We start from the raw sequence: 16,388 nt of genomic DNA on the forward strand, positions 1-16,388 counted from the left end.
TGTTTCAATCCATGATTTTTGACCTGACAACGTAGCAAATATTCATTTCTGTGAGTCTTTTCTAACAGAGTTGTAATTAGCCAAAGTACCCAATTTTTTGAATTTCACAGATTTTTTTTTTAACACATTACTCGAAAACGGCTTAATATACGAGAAAATATGAAGAATACTTTTATTTTTCAAATTAGCTAAATATCCTTCAATGAACGTCCTAGTTACTTTTAAGAGTTCGGTTCTTTGAATTTCTGGTATTTTTATGGGATGAAGTGTTCATAATGAAGAAACGGGGAGATGTCGATAAAATTTTGTGTACGGAGAAGATTCATCACATACATGAAAAACTATATCCCGAAATTAATTTTTTTCTATACAACCATTTCCGGGATATAACGGAAAATGACATTTTTTTATCGATTTTCAACAGCCTGTATCTTTTTAACCGGGCCGAATTGGAAAAAATGGTAAATGAAAAAAGGGTTTCTATTGACCTCAGGAATCTTCGGTTGAAATATATGTACAAGTCAAACACTCAACCTGTATAATGGGATGCTCATTTTCATTTTTCAGTATTTTTTGTTACGGATATTTTGAAAACTATTTGGTTAAGAAAAAGTCATTCGGAGATGAGTATATTACATATCAGAAAAGAAAAAATTATAATAGAATGGCTTAGGTTGCAAACATATCAATTTCAATTAGGCACTCATACTTGAGACAACCGGTAAAGTAAACTTGAAATTCAATCGTTTTACAGTAGGTTTAAAATAATTTTTTTCAAATTATTAAAAAAAGAAAAATAATGAATAATTCAAGACAGTTGAAATTGATTCCTCGGACTCTGTTATTAACACGGAAATTAAAACCCTTGACTATGTTAACAGTTTTTAATATAATGAGAATATCTATTTTACATTCACATTTCGGGTACCAACCCATTATCAAAACTAAAATTAAATTTGCAAGACGTATAAATATACATTAAATGACAGATGTTAAAATTGTAAAATGATTTTATATTAAAAAAAATTAGAGCAGGAGCAAGTTGCGGATTTCTTTTGGAAAACGAATTTTTTTTGTTAATTTAATCCGGACTATAAGAGAATGAATATATTTGCACTGCATTGTGTATTCATTTACAGTTAAATCTCTTATTTTATGTTGAGAATTGTAAACATAGTCAAGTGTTTTAAATTCCCTGTTGACTTTAAGAAAATATTATTGTTATATTTATAAAAATTGGCAAAAATTTTTTGTCATTTGATAGTAATCATGTCCCTGAATGTATAAATAATTTCAGTTTTCAACTGAAGATCAATTAAACTCTCAGTTCAAAAGTGAAATTCATGAAGACTAATATTTTTTATTGGAATTGTATACTTCATAGTTTACTCACATTTTAACTAATTAGTATACATCGTTGACTCTCCCCATGATAATAAAACCCTTTTATGCATAATTAATAATGGAAAGAATTCAATAAAGTTGACTTTCTTGATATGTACTCTAATATTGTTTTTAATTATTACAGTTCTATCAGATCATCAGTCATTTTCTTGGAAGTCAAGCATACGAATTCATCAATTTTAAATCTCAGCAACATTGGGAACAACATTTTTGTCTTCTGTTCATAGAAACAGCAAATCTAAAGAAATAATATATAACATAGCCACCCAGATTTATATAAAAATTGAAAACAATTTTAATATACAATAGAATAATAAAACTAGTTAGTATTTGACATGTTCATAAACATTTGAATAAAATATATAATAAAAATGAATTGTAGATGGAAAAATAGTAATATATTGATTATTACAATCACAAGTCGAAAATATTCTATTTATTAACTAACTCGATAAACATCCTACTCTATCCCTAGGTATTAATCGTAATTCTGAACCATGCTTGAGAAATATATTACCTGAAATAAAAATAAGGAAACTTAGAAATTGTTCTATTGAAAAGGAAGTTTATATCTATATATCAAGAAATAAATATAAAGTTTACCAATATAAAATTTTGTTAACGTAAATACATTACCTTTCAGAATGAATATGTAAAGTCCTAAATACCACTCGACTTTTATTAATCAATTAGATTTGTCGAATGCACAGACTTTATTGTTTAAATTAAAATACATATTTTATTATATTGCTATAGATTGTTTTCCTGACTGATAATAAGAAATGAAATCACAAATAATGTATCTGAATATTTACCAGCTGTTTGTTGGGGATTGATTCCTACACCATCGTCTGTTATAATTGCAGAAGTTGCTGGAGGTACTTTAAATTCCTCAGCTGCGAATTTTAGGACAGCTGTAAATGGGGTATTTTCTGGAACACTTAGAACTTTGAATGGTAATTTTGGATCAGAAGTCAACGTTATTTTGAATGTTACTTTTGAAGTCATTTTTATATTTTTAAGGAAGAAATTTATTAAGGTGATTGAAAAATCCAAACATATGGATATTTCAACAATAATTAGTTTATTGTTCTGTGATTCTAATTTCTAAACCGAACCAGACAGTTATTGACATGTCACCAGTTACAGTATCTATTTGTGATCTGTAGTTACAATATTTTGGATTCTGTGGTCCCAAATTATTACCGCTAATAAATATTAATAATAATTAAAATAAATGTTCTTAATATCCATACTTAATTAACATCTACAAGGCTCATTACCGTAAATTCCAAACTAATAAGATTTAATTTGGGCCATTTAACTCAAACAATCATTGAAATGTATATATTTCGATGGTTACAATCATAGAGTAAGTATATACTTGTTCTATGGTTACAATTTGCTTCTTCTTCAGGATGATCTATTTTGTTACTTGATAGTTATAATCATAGAAATATATATATATATATATATATATATATATATATATATATATATATATATATATATATATATATATATATATATATTATATTATATTTCTATGGTTGTAATGGACAGCAAGATAAATATAAGTCTTATTAGTCGATATTTATATTGATACTGAAAATTGTCAGAATCTAACATAACTGTTCTATAAAGAAATTTTTTTTTATACAAATGTTATTTATATACAAATGTTATTGCGCAATCCAGTGCATAATAACTATATTCTATGTTCTAAAAAGGTTAACTCAATAAACTCTATGTTCACCACAGAACACAAATATATTCACTGCATAGACATAACATTTGCCAAGCACAATAAAGGAAGAAGAAGAAAACACATAACATTATTCTATGGTTCACTGTTGTTTATCTATAACCATAGATAATTAACCTTAATATATGAGTCTATGACCATAACATAACTAGTAGTCCTGAATAGTCTGTATTCAACTAGTGTAATTCGCGTTCGCAGTTAATTATTTGATTACCTGATTGAATTAGTGAAATTTCTATGATGTCTTCTTCCAAAAGTAAAAAACCTCGATCAGATTCAACTAGTTCAAGTAGTAGCTCATCTGATTCTGATAGCAGTGCATCCAATAATCATTACAAAAAGAGAAAACATTCAGATTCAAGTGATTCAGAGAACGAAAGAAATTCGAAAGTAAAAAAAGAACACAAGAAAAGTTCATCAGCTAAGCATGAATATAAGTCTGAACGACCTGAAAAGTATAAAAGAGATCATAGGGATTCCAAAGAAGTTGATTATAAAAAAAATCATCGTGAACATGACAGTAAACATAACAGAAGAAATTATAATAGTGCAAGTAGAAGAAACACTGAAGATGGTGAAAGATATAAGAGTGACAACAGAAGTGATGATAGAAGAAACACTGAATTTAGAAGAGAGAGATCAGGAAGGAACGAAAGGTATAGAGAACGAAATGGCTCAGGAGGTAATAGAAGAAGCCCTGGGAGATTCAGAGGTAGTAGGAATAATAGGAGTAGAAGTAAATCTTTTGATCATGCAAATGCAAAATGGGGTAAAGAGAAAGTAGATAACTCCGAGGGGAAACCTGGTGGTGAAAAGCTGAAACCAAATTTCGGTCTATCAGGAAAATTGACTGAAGAAACAAATACTTATAAAGGAGTGGTTATTAAGTATAGCGAACCTCCAGAAGCACGAAAACCAAAACGTAGGTGGAGGCTCTACCCTTTCAAGGGAGAAAAAGCTCTTCAAACTTTATATATTCATAGGGAGAGTGCATATTTGATTGGACGAGAGAGAAAGGTTGTTGATTTGCCAGTTGATCATCCTTCTTGTTCTAAACAGCATGCTGCTTTACAATATCGATTGGTTCCTTTTACACGAGATGATGGTAGTGCTGGTAAGACAATTTCAAATAAAATTTTTGTTCAATTTTTTTGCTAGAGATGTATGTTTAACACGTTAACTGCCACCTGTACAGCCGGCGGCCAAGTAACTTGATACTTGAAGCGCCAAACGAAACTGTGGCGTATCCCGAAAATACCTATGTGCTTTTCTTCACTAAATATTGACAATTCATTGTGAAAGAAAAGCGCATATCAAAATTTCAAATTTCCATTTATATATGGAAAGTATTTTGTATTGGTAGCCGGCTGTGCAGGTGGCGTACAAGAGAATTTCGTATTCATATTTTACCATTTGGCCGCCGGCTGTACTGGATGTCAATATTGAAAATGTCTAAAAATCCTATGCGGCAGTTAATTTATAAATACTATTTTTGTTTTTTCATGAAGGCTTTCACAGTAGGATTTGGTATTAGGATTAAAAATATCTAAAATACATTATTCTAGACGCCAAGAACTTGATATTCCTGTTTCAATGCTTCCCATGTCATAAATTTTTTTTTCATTGTACTTCAATCTTTTCTCAAATTATTCAAAAATTGCTAGAAATCTCATTCCATGTTTGTTTATTAATAGTTAAAATCCTGTTAGTACTTAAAGGTGGAAATTGTATTAGAAATATTGAAGGTTTCCGCATTTTCATGGTATTATAAAGCATTTAATATGAATTTATGTCCACAATTGCGGTAGGCATCTATTGAACTATCTTAGTCAAAGATTGTGATATAGCTGTGAACACCTTCATCAATAAGTTGAATAATACATATTGATAAAGTAATTGTATCTATCATTCGGTACATATTGTGAAACAGCTCAGCGAAATTTTTCTATTTTCATTTTATATTTATGTGATTAGATTCTTTTAATATTAAAATTGTATTCTTTATTTTAGGCAAAAGAGTGAGACCTTATTTGATAGATCTCGAATCTGCTAATGGAACGTTTATAAATGGCAAGAAGATTGAACCTAAGAAGTATGTTGAGTTATTAGAAAAAGATGTTATCAAATTTGGCTTCAGTTCAAGGGAATATGTGTTGCTTCATGAAAATAGCAAAGATGAAGCACAAGATGATGATGTAAAATTAGAAGAGGAAGAAGTTAAAATCAAAAAAGAAGAACATAGTTCTTGAAAAACAATTGTACTGATTGCTGATTATACTCTTATGAATCAATATTATCTACTATTCAAGCTTAATTTGTATTTTCTGTACATAACTTTATGTAATATATGAATATTAAAAAAAATTCCAATAAATTGTAATAAAAATAGTTAATTGTTTCTTTGTCATCAAACAAATTTTGGATAAATGAAATCCAAATTAGGCATGATTCAAGCTTTATTTTTCTTTCTGTGCATACCTTCATGAAATATGTGAATATCAAAAAAAAATTCCAATAATTACTTTTACATTTTCCTAAACCATCAACGGTTCTCCAAAAAAATAGTTCTGGAGGAAAGAAGTAGGCACCCTTCCGGAAAAAATATTACATGATGAAAACTTTGAATTGGAATATCTGTGGCCAATTCAAACTGAATATCTTGTGAAGGGAAGGTTCTATGAGAAAAAAACTTTAACACCTGTATCTCAAAAACAAAGTACAGGATGGGCAAATAAGCGAGGTAAGCGGCTATATCTCAGGATACACTCATCGTAGAGACTTGCGGTAAAAAATTTTACCACTAAAGTGTACAAGAGAACACACCGGAAATTATTTTGAAGTCCATACCTCTACCGCTAGGGGGTGTAATAGCTACCGTCGAGTAGAAAAATGAATATTACTCGAAAATGTTTCATATGAAGTTGAAGAAAAAATATCATCACTGTAATCCTTGGAAAATTCTCTATCTTTTTGAATTGTCACTTTCGATTTTACGACATCAAATAAGGGTAGGTGAAAGGGAGAAATCTGACTGATTGAAACACCTGTAACTTCAGTTTGGCTCAACATTTTTGAGCAAATTAGATCTCGTCTGAGAGATAATATCTTTTTCATTGAGGACAAAATATAGTCATGATAAATTTGTTTTTTCTGCTTTCGATAGGGGGCGCTAAGTCAGAAGTTCATTGTTTTGTTCATTTTACTGCGAAATTTCAAATGTAATGATAGGATTTTCTTAACAGAAACAGAAGTTCCATCCAATTTTCATGAAAAAACCTGAAGGTCACAAAGCGATAGCTTCAGGCGTTCTGAAGTTATGGCCGAAAGAAGATATTCTTCAACTGATGCACTGCGAAAAATCAAATTGTGTTTTAAGTTCGGACAGAAACAGAAATTCCATCAAATTTCTTGAGTTATGGACGAAAAAAGATATTCTTCAACTGATGCACTGAAAAACTAAATTGTGTCTTCTTTCGGCCATAACTCCAGAACGCCTGAAGCTATCTCTTTGTGACCTTCAGGTTTTTTCATGAAAATTTGATGGAACTTCTGTTTCTGTTAAGAAAATCCTATCATTACATTTGAAATTTCGCAGTACAATGAACAAAACAATGAACTTCTGACTTAGCATCCCCTATCGAAAGCAGGAAAAACAAATTTATCATGACTATGTTTTGTCCTCAATCAACAAGATATTATCTTCCAGACGAGATCTAATTTGTTCAAAAATGTAGAACCAAACTGAAGTTACAGGTGTTTCAATCAGTCAGATTTCTCCCTTTCACCCACCCATGTTATAGGACTTCTTTTCTCAAAAATGATCCGAAAAATCTGTCAATTTTATTTAGGAACACCGTGTAGATATAGTGAATTCAAAACTGATGTCTTCATGAATAAATTGTAATTTGAATGAAACAAATATATCGTATGTTCGTATTCACACCTTTATTTTCAGATTATTCTTTTGAGGAAATGATAAAGGAAATGATATTTTGACTATAGGATGGTTCATCTCATTATACATAGTTTGGATAATGAACATCAACATCATCAATGTGAAATATATATTTATTTATAGCTACAATTCTTTCATTTTCACAGAAATAAAACAATACTTAATACCTAGGTATGTACAATTTCATCATCTCTACTTCCAAATGAATTGAGTTACTCTAGAAAATTAATGATGAGCTGCTCCAATATTTTGGCAAGTTAAAACCTTCCATAAATCATTATCACAATTCATACTTCCACTCAAAATAATAAATTATCATTCATCATATAAAACTAATAAACATTTTATTAAAAATAAGAAAAACAAATTTTAAACGGAAATATGCCAATAAACAAGAAATTGCTGGAACTAAAACACTCTGTGGTAATTATTTTTTATTTTAAATATTAGGTAATTGTGTACCTACCTAAATATATGCTGAATCCCAGCAAACCATGTTGTTATATGCGCCTTCCCGTTACATAACATCCCTAAGAAATGAGGTATATACCTGATACATCTCAAAACTAATGTATCTGATACATAACATTTCATATATCCATGAAATTATTTGACTTATTCATATATCATATATGTAACATTGTTATATTACTGAAGTTACGTATATGATACATCTTCCAGCATCCCTAAAAACAATATAACTCTGATATCTACTAGTGTGTAATATAGTTACATATCATATATGTAACATTCGCAATATATATTTTACATTGCTAATATTATGTAAAAGCTATGTAAATATAGCATATTCATGATATATTACTCAGATCTATACAAGTACTCTTATAATACATAACCTTTATTAAAGTTGAACTGTTTAGAGATTTTTGCCAGGACTAGTGCAGTGAAAAGTGATATGCATTTTCTAACTTTTGATTGTTAGTTAGAAGTGATGAACTATAATAATAATAATATTCAATATTCTTTGATTTTTCATCAATTTCGGATTACTTTCATCGTGGAAATATGAGATAAGAAGTGAAAAACTGTAATAATAATATTCAACATTCGATGATTTTTCACCAATTCCAGATTAGTTTCATAGTGAAAATATGTGAGGTAAGTGAATATAAGTATACTTCGACAACGTAACTACATTAAGATATATAAATGCTGTTGTAGGTGTCTTTCATTTTGCATGGTTTCTGTCTTCTTCATTCAAATTATATGCATTTTGATATTTTTCCTTTTTATGGTAATTTGCATTTGGGTGTATATAGTTCTGAAGTAATACCACAATTGTTTTATCATCTAAATAAGAAGTATCTGAATAGTGCGCTAGTTTTTACTACTTAGACTATTTTTCTGCTATACTTTATTTATGTTTGTGATGTATATACCTATGTTATTCTCTGCTATTCGTGAAATTAAAACATCTAGATTTCATATATGCACAATACACTTTTCTTCCATCATTATTAATGACCAATGTCAGATCACATAAGGATGCTTTTTGAGAAATAGATTCTGATAAGTTTAATCAAATGTTTTAGTATGATATAAATAATTTTGCTGTTTCAGAGTGAGGAATCACCTCCTGAAGTTTACTCATGTATTCAAAACTTTCATAACTTTATATTATGTAAGAAATTTGTTATTTATCCAATCAGGAAACCTCGTTACTGAGAATTTTAATTGTAAATACCATTTTTTAATAACATTCCAATATGTTTAGGTTTTGCATCTCAATCTTTTATCCAATGTGCAGATTTTGAGAAGATAGATATCAGCCGAGTGGATAAGGCTGGCCACATTGAGGATCAAGAGACAAAAATAAGTTTTGGTTGATGTAGGTACTTTGATTACATTAAAAATTTTCAATAATTCTATGATCTTTCATTTAACAAACACCCAATTGTTAAATTATTAAATCCTGTTTTACTATTCATAAATTATTTGTAATATTTCAAATGTGGTGCATACCAAACGTAGGAATCTGGTTTTTGTTGAATTTTCTAGGTTCAAAATAATAATATTGTTGACTAAAAAATATCTTTCTAGCAAAAAATGAAAGATGGAGTTTAAATATATATTTTTGGAATGCACCTTAATTCATAAGTATCTCTTTTCATGTAATTTATAAGTGATATATCTCTTATTAATTGATGTTGGCTAGATACCAGCAGTTTTAGTTTCAATTGGTATTGTGTATCATTTGTTATATTTTTGTTTGGAAGGTATTGAAAAAAATTCCAACAAATTCACTAAAACATAATTTGTGTGGTGTCGGCATATTTAGATTTTTTATATGTAGTTTGATTAGTTTTTCCTCCAGAAAGAATTGTACAGGTATGTATTGTTTTTGAATTGCATAGAGAATTTACTTCTGAGTACCTATATGTAATATAAACATTCAGATAACTATTACATTTTTCTTATGTCTCTTGTTTGTAGCAGATATATTTCTTTTGGTTATATCACATAGAACGGATAAATTTTTTTATATTGCATGGTGAACTGTTTACTGAGTATATATTATGTAATATAACCATATATAGGTTGGCCCAGTTCTTGTAGAGTAACTTGGTGTATTCACTTTTAGGATGAAAGCGTCATAGTCACTTTATATGTCAATAAATTCACAAAAACATAAGGAGGTTATTGACATCAGGTTGTTCAAAATTAAAGATTTTATTGATAAATCTGGTAACTTGAACAACCTCGATATAACTTCCTTATTATGAAATTATTACGACCCATATTCATATTATGTTTTCATCTTAAAAACTGAAAACTCTCACAACTGTTATTCTACAAAAAACTGAGCCAGCCTGTATATATTTATATTACATAAAAAGGATGTACCATAAATATTACAGATGTAATATACCAGCGATGTATCATGTATGTTACATGAAATGTAACAGCTACGTATATGATACATAAAGGATGTACCATAAATATTACAGATGTAATATACCAGCGATGTATCATGTATGTTACATGATCTGTACATGATACATGGCAATTTTGTTACATGTTATGTAACGGAAGGCGGACATAGAGCGGTCGTTGAGCGGTACTAGAAAGGCGCGTGTATGTTACATTGTTATGTAACATAGATCGTTGTAATATATATGTTATGTCTATGATACGTATTTGTGTTTGCTGGGATAAGTCTTCTCGAACAATTTCATTGTTATGTTAATTAATGTGTTCAATTTTTTTCTATACATATCTTATGCCTGTACTATATTTTTTTGACAGATTCAATAACAGATTAAAAAACAACGAATCTTTATTCATAACTAAAACAATTCACATTCAAACTTGAATTATAGATAACACAGTCGATGATTTATAACTATTTACATTTTTATACATGTTGTCTGCTTTTATAAATTTTGTAAATGGGTGAGTTAAGAAAACTATATACGTATATCTTTCTTAACTATCATTAAAAAATAACGAGAATTTGAGGTGCGCAAATTACTTTGAAAAGGAACTGAATTTCTTTTGAAACATATAATAATTACATTCCCTCTCACATTCTAGTTTGTATACCTATTGTTGAAATTTTTCTATTATTTGATTATAATTTGGTTTGGGATTGCAAAAATTGAAATCTACCGAAAGCTAGAATATTTAATTCTAGATAATGTTGATAATCATTATTTTTTAATATACCTCGCATATCCATTGCAGACAATAGAAAATTTTAAATATTTTAAATATTCACATTTGGTGTGATCTTTGGCTTCATCAAATTTTCTTATTACTATTAATTGATGAAGTTTTTTTGAGGATCTTTTTGGAATCCTTCTTCTCCAATGTATTTATCATTTGATTTGGTATTTCGTAACCTTCATTCTCTAAGACACTTACTGGTTCACATAAAAGTTCCAAATATTTTGGTACACTTTCTGCAGATTTCAATACCGATTTTTCATCTGCAGATGTTAGAAATGGAGTTTTCTCCTTGTCTTCTTCATGATCGCTCTTCCAAGACGCATCTGTATTAAAAATTTTTGTTAATATTAGTTGTATTATTTTTCTTGTTATTATTAATAATGGTGTATTAGTAGGTACTATGTGCATGCAGGAATAATTATTCCATTAATGATGGAAAACAATATTAGACAAATGACCGTCACGGCTACGGTTGCAGCTCTATATTCTTATTATGATTTTCCATGACCAATTGGCACATTTGCGGCTGTATGTCCTTGATAACTTCACGAATTCCATATTTAAAGTCTTGGATCCATTATGAAGCATTGACATAGATCTTATCTTTCACGTGGTCCCAAAGAAACAAGTCTAAAGGCTTCAAATCACAAGATCTCGGTGGCGAATTGTGATCCTCTCTTCTAGAAATAACACGACCCGTAAACTTTTCTTGCAACATTGCGATTGTTTTGTTGCTTATGTGGCTCGTCTTGTTAAAAATAAACGTTATCCATATCAATAACCTCCAATTTTGTTTGTGGAAAACCTAATTCCCAAGATTGATGAGGAATCGACAATCTTGGGTTTTCGTCAACACTACGGGCTACAGCAGCAATATTCTTGAGGCCCTCGAGGGATGCACACGGTTTCGATCCCTCACATTATTAACAGTAATTAACAGATTACTAATGTCACCAGTTTTACTATTGCCGGCCCAGAAAGTGCTTCAAGATGACCCAAAAGTGCTTTATTTTTACGAATTGAATTTTTGCAGTGAATTTCAAAATTTTCAATGCTTTGTTGTAGCGTGTATCGTTCCATATTTATTAGTGGCGTAGTTTTTACTTGTCAAATAACAACAAAAAAATGACGGCTTCAAAAGTTACAGCAGCCCACCCATTCAAAATGAAACCTCTCATTGGAAAACCCTCTTATCTGACCTATTGAAGTAATAATTTTCATCATGTGACGAATTTCACCGAAATTAATAATTTTAAAGATTCATGCTGTCGTTTAATTCTACATTGTTGTGCACCTAAAAATGTTAGTGTTGTGTTTTTTCAAACAAGAAATATTACCTGATGTATTATGATTTATGTCTTGAAAATACACTGCGTTGGTTACTCCATACATCATGTCTGAAAGCAATAGTAGCATTCTGAGGATGAGTTAAACACATGCAATGAAAATAATAAAGCAATTCATCATGATAAGCCAAACGATGCATTTCTAAATTTACATTTCGCTTTCTTATTTCTGATAGTTCAAGGAAAACATTTTCAGTTTATGGTATGATTAGAATGGGAATGTTTTATGTTTTTGTATGCCGATTCTCCTAGGTCTCTGTGAGACATAGGAGTTATATATATATATATATATATATATATATATATATATATATATATATATATATATTCTTTTGAGAAAGAGCAAATACAAAATATTAATTTCAAACAATCAAGCATATGTGTCGATGAATCTCAGTATTAGCAGAGGAAATGTAACGGGGCATCATACATTTCAACGTATGATACAAGAGAACAGATAAAAACCTCAGCAAAAACTCTGTCTCCCCGTATCGGTGTAGTGACTGGTTATATGAACTGTGTTCGGTCATAGTATAAATAATAGAATCTATTTTATACAATGGTAAGGCTTTGTTACAGCGTCTCATTGTCGCTTCAGGCATAGCAATGTTAATTTTTTAGCCAAAAGGTAGGACGTACTCCCCTAACCAGAAAATTACTTTCCTGGCCCGAGGTTTGAACTCCTGACCAAATGAAGAAACATTAATATGTATCCATATGCTAAGACCTCTTCTGATATAAGAAAGATTCGGTATTTCATTTCAACCTCTTATCTATGACCATAGTATTAATAATCCTTATAAAGGGTGTTTTTTTAGAGCTATAGAACTTTAAATTGCAATACAACAACGATGGATTATTCGATTGACATGAATTTTATTTATCCGCAAGATAATCTTGTGGCATTACATTTTAAATATGATTTCTGGCATATGACCGCCATGGCTGGCTCGGATGTAGTCCAATCTGGACGTTCAATTTTTGATGACTTTTTCCAACATTTGTGGCTTATCCGCATAGACCAATGACATTACATAGCCCCACAGAAAGTGGTCTTGCGGTGTTAAATCACAAGATCTTGGAGGCCAATTCACAGGTCCAAAACATGAAATTAGGCGGTCACCAAACGTGTCTTTCAATAAATCGATTGTGGCACGAGCTGTGTGACATGTTGCGCCGTCTTGTTGGAACCACAGGTCCTGGACATCATGGTTGTTCAATTCAGGAATGAAAAAGTTAGTAATCATGGCTCTATACCGATCACCATTGACTGTAACGTTCTGGCCATCATCGTTTTTGAAGAAGTACGGACCAATGATTCCACCAGCCCATAAAGCGCACCAAACAATCAATTTTTCTGGATGTAACGGTGTTTCGACATACACTTGAGGATTAGCTTCACTCCAAATGCGGCAGTTTTGTTTGTTGACGTAGCCATTCAACCAGAAGTGCGCTTCATGGCTAAACAAAATAAAATGGACGTAGTGCGCGATACGTATTACGCACAGAACCATTATTTTCGAAATGAAATTGCACTATTTGCAAGCGTTGTTCAGGCGTGAGTTTATTCATGGTGAATTGCCAAACCAAACTGAGAATAAATTACTTCACAGCTGTTAAATCGGTTGCCATCTTGAACAGTAATGCCAACTTAAAGTTATATACCTCGACCAAAAACACCCGTTACTATGCTATGACGTAGGTACAAGCATAGTATAAGTCCTTTCCTTATACTATGGTACAAGTTACAGTGATCAGAATATTCTGCAGTTGAAACTAAATTCCCTAACTTGAGGCGCAGTAATATTATTTAGACATAATATCGCGAAATCAATCTACAACTATTTGAAGATTCATTTTCGAAAAACTTCTGTTGTTCTGCTGTGATGATCCTTAGACTAATATGATCTTTATACAAATGGCTAAGCAGAAAATTTGGCAGCATATCAGATAAAGCGTATTTCATTCAAGACTATAGTCTATTTATTTTAACAATGGTATGATGTCAGGTCAGCGATAGAAGCAAAAATATGAGATTCTATTACGAACGTTTCAATGCTCACTGAAATTATAACTCATTCAAATTCTTATTTAAAAACTAAGAGTAGGTATATAAGATGGAAATTGAATTTAAAACAACCAAAATCAATTCTCATTATCGTTAACATATCGAAATATTTAGAAATTTTACTGTTTTGTTTGCGTTTTCAAGGTAGATACAGTTGGCTTGGCATCTTTGATTCGCCATAACGTCATATCATTGCTAAAATTAATATACCATCGTATATTTTGCTTTGGTTGGTATTTTTAGTCGAATTATATTCATTTACACATGCAAAAACATTGTTTAACTTACGTTCAGGTACAGTACTTATATATTGGCCTTCGTGAGCTCCCGTCGTTGGATTCCTTAGGTTTTGTTGATGAAGATTCTCTAATACTTCCAAACAATATTTGAAAGTTGGTCTCGAATCAGGAGTGAACAGCCAACATTGGAGCATCAGAGAATGCCTATATTAAAAACACAAATATAATGGAAAATGAAGAAAGCACTTTATCTTGATGTTATTGTTGTCGGTTTGTTTATCTAGATGAGAGGTTCTGACGATATTTATTTATTATTGGGGAATATTTTTTCCTACAACTGCTATAAAAAGTAGCGAATTCTCCATAGCCTAATGAATTTCAAAGCTATGAATTGCTCATTTCAAGATTCTTTAGGTTGTGCAGTTCGAGAGTTAGCGTGTTTAAGGATGGACGGAACCACAGAACAAAAACTGTCATCGTGCCGAAATGAGCAATCTTTTCGGACAACGACCCCTCAAAAATAATTGAATAGTTATGTATTTTTGCTTACAATTCAATAGGACAGTCGATTGGTTTTCCCAGTCTTCCACCACTCTTAACGTAATGTAATACTTCTAGGTTGTTTCTTGCGGGATATGGCTGTTGACCTAACGTCATTATTTCCCATAATAAAACTCCAAATGCCCATACATCGGACTGTGATGTGAAGACACCATCCATCAATGACTCTGGGGCCATCCACCTCACTGGAAGAAGGCCCTCTCCTTCTTTACGATAGTAATCGTTCTTGTATATATCTCTGGCAAGACCGAAATCACCTATTTTAACAATTCTTACTTCTGGATCAGTCGATGATACCAAGCAGTTTCGGCAAGCTAAATCTCTATGCACAAAATGCATCTCCTCTAGGTATTTGCACCCTCTGGCGACATCTACACACATCTTCAAAAGTTCTATCAATGTGAGCATTGGAGTATTCGCCTGTAGAATGAGAAAAAAAAGATCATTTTGGTATTTTGCTGGTGTAAACATATTTTGATCAGATTGAATACTTGCACTGAAAGCTTATCAGATAAGATAAGAAATGCTAACAACTTTTGATATTCTCATGGATCTATACTATAGTAGCTACATCGTAAAAATAAGTTCTTTCGTTTAATTGAATTTGGCATGAAAGAATCTTTTTTTTTGTTGAGAATCACAACTATTCATTCATCAGAATTTTCATATTTATTCAGAGGATTTCCACCTCAGAGTAATAAACATGGATAGAGGGAGCATATGTCATTTTCAGTAAGCAAATTTTGTCCCCAACTTGAACTATCAAATTTGACATGAAGCGCGCGGAAATGAAAACATATCAGTGATACGATATTTCACTCAATTCGCGAGTTTCTCCACGAAGAATGCAGTTCTTATGACCCATAGTGAATCAACGTTTCATATTAACTCGAAATATATTGAAATGAATACCTAAACATATCAGAAATTCAGAAAATAAACTTCAAGCGCGCCAAACGACGTGAAACGACCGATGACACTAGGATAGCAAAAGTTGTCAAACCTTGGATTTTAGCAGGTAGATACAGAAAATAATAAAGATTCTGCTTATCATAAATTAGACGATCAGGAAAAATATCGGATTCCAATCATTAAAATTTGCATAGTTAATCGGTAATCAATCAAAAGAATATATTTCATTCAATAACATATATATTCATAACGATATAGTAAAATTTTGGATTTGAAAATATATATAATCAGAGAACGTAATTTAACCACGGTGGGGACATGTAAAAATTGCGTGTACTCCCTCTATCTATATTCATTACTCTATGATTTCCACATAAATGAAAAGGAATTAAAGCTCAACCAAGCGATTGTTAAATCAAAGTCGTTGACCATTTTCAATAGGTTATGC

At 30.9% G+C, this 16,388-nt stretch overlaps 3 protein-coding genes across 7 annotated transcripts in view; 1 reads left to right on the forward strand and 2 right to left on the reverse strand.

Annotated features, from left to right (window-relative positions):
* Window positions 1-1,658: 1,658 nt before the first annotated feature.
* On the reverse strand, window positions 1,659-2,549 carry LOC123676505 (ubiquitin-fold modifier 1). Its single transcript, XM_045612416.1, has 2 exons — window positions 2,220-2,549; window positions 1,659-1,921 (listed from the first exon to the last, which is right to left on the reverse strand). Exons 1-2 carry the CDS (start codon window positions 2,410-2,412, stop codon window positions 1,848-1,850), a joined length of 267 nt encoding a protein of 88 aa, XP_045468372.1. The 5' UTR covers window positions 2,413-2,549; the 3' UTR covers window positions 1,659-1,847.
* A 740-nt stretch (window positions 2,550-3,289) lies between these two features.
* Window positions 3,290-5,557, forward strand: LOC123676504 (smad nuclear-interacting protein 1-like). Its single transcript, XM_045612414.1, has 2 exons — window positions 3,290-4,283; window positions 5,180-5,557. The coding sequence occupies exons 1-2, from the start codon at window positions 3,407-3,409 to the stop codon at window positions 5,416-5,418; spliced, it is 1,116 nt and encodes a 371-aa protein (XP_045468370.1). The 5' UTR covers window positions 3,290-3,406; the 3' UTR covers window positions 5,419-5,557.
* Window positions 5,558-10,404: 4,847 nt separating this feature from the next.
* The window catches only part of LOC123676503 (proto-oncogene tyrosine-protein kinase ROS), a 52,468-nt gene continuing 46,484 nt past the window's right edge, over window positions 10,405-16,388 (reverse strand). For 4 of the 5 annotated variants that reach the window (XM_045612408.1, XM_045612412.1, XM_045612411.1 and 1 more), the window contains 4 exons: window positions 15,018-15,448; window positions 14,517-14,671; window positions 12,152-12,211; window positions 10,405-11,137 (listed from right to left, as the gene is read on the reverse strand). In XM_045612408.1, coding sequence (XP_045468364.1) covers window positions 10,887-11,137; window positions 12,152-12,211; window positions 14,517-14,671; window positions 15,018-15,448 — 897 coding nt within the window. In that variant the 3' untranslated portion in view covers window positions 10,405-10,886. The remainder of the gene's footprint in view (window positions 11,138-12,151; window positions 12,212-14,516; window positions 14,672-15,017; window positions 15,449-16,388) is intronic. The other variant, XM_045612409.1, reaches the window with a different exon arrangement.

Source organism: Harmonia axyridis, chromosome 3 (genome assembly GCF_914767665.1).
Source record: "Harmonia axyridis chromosome 3, icHarAxyr1.1, whole genome shotgun sequence".
Classification (NCBI taxonomy): Eukaryota; Metazoa; Arthropoda; class Insecta; order Coleoptera; family Coccinellidae; genus Harmonia; species Harmonia axyridis.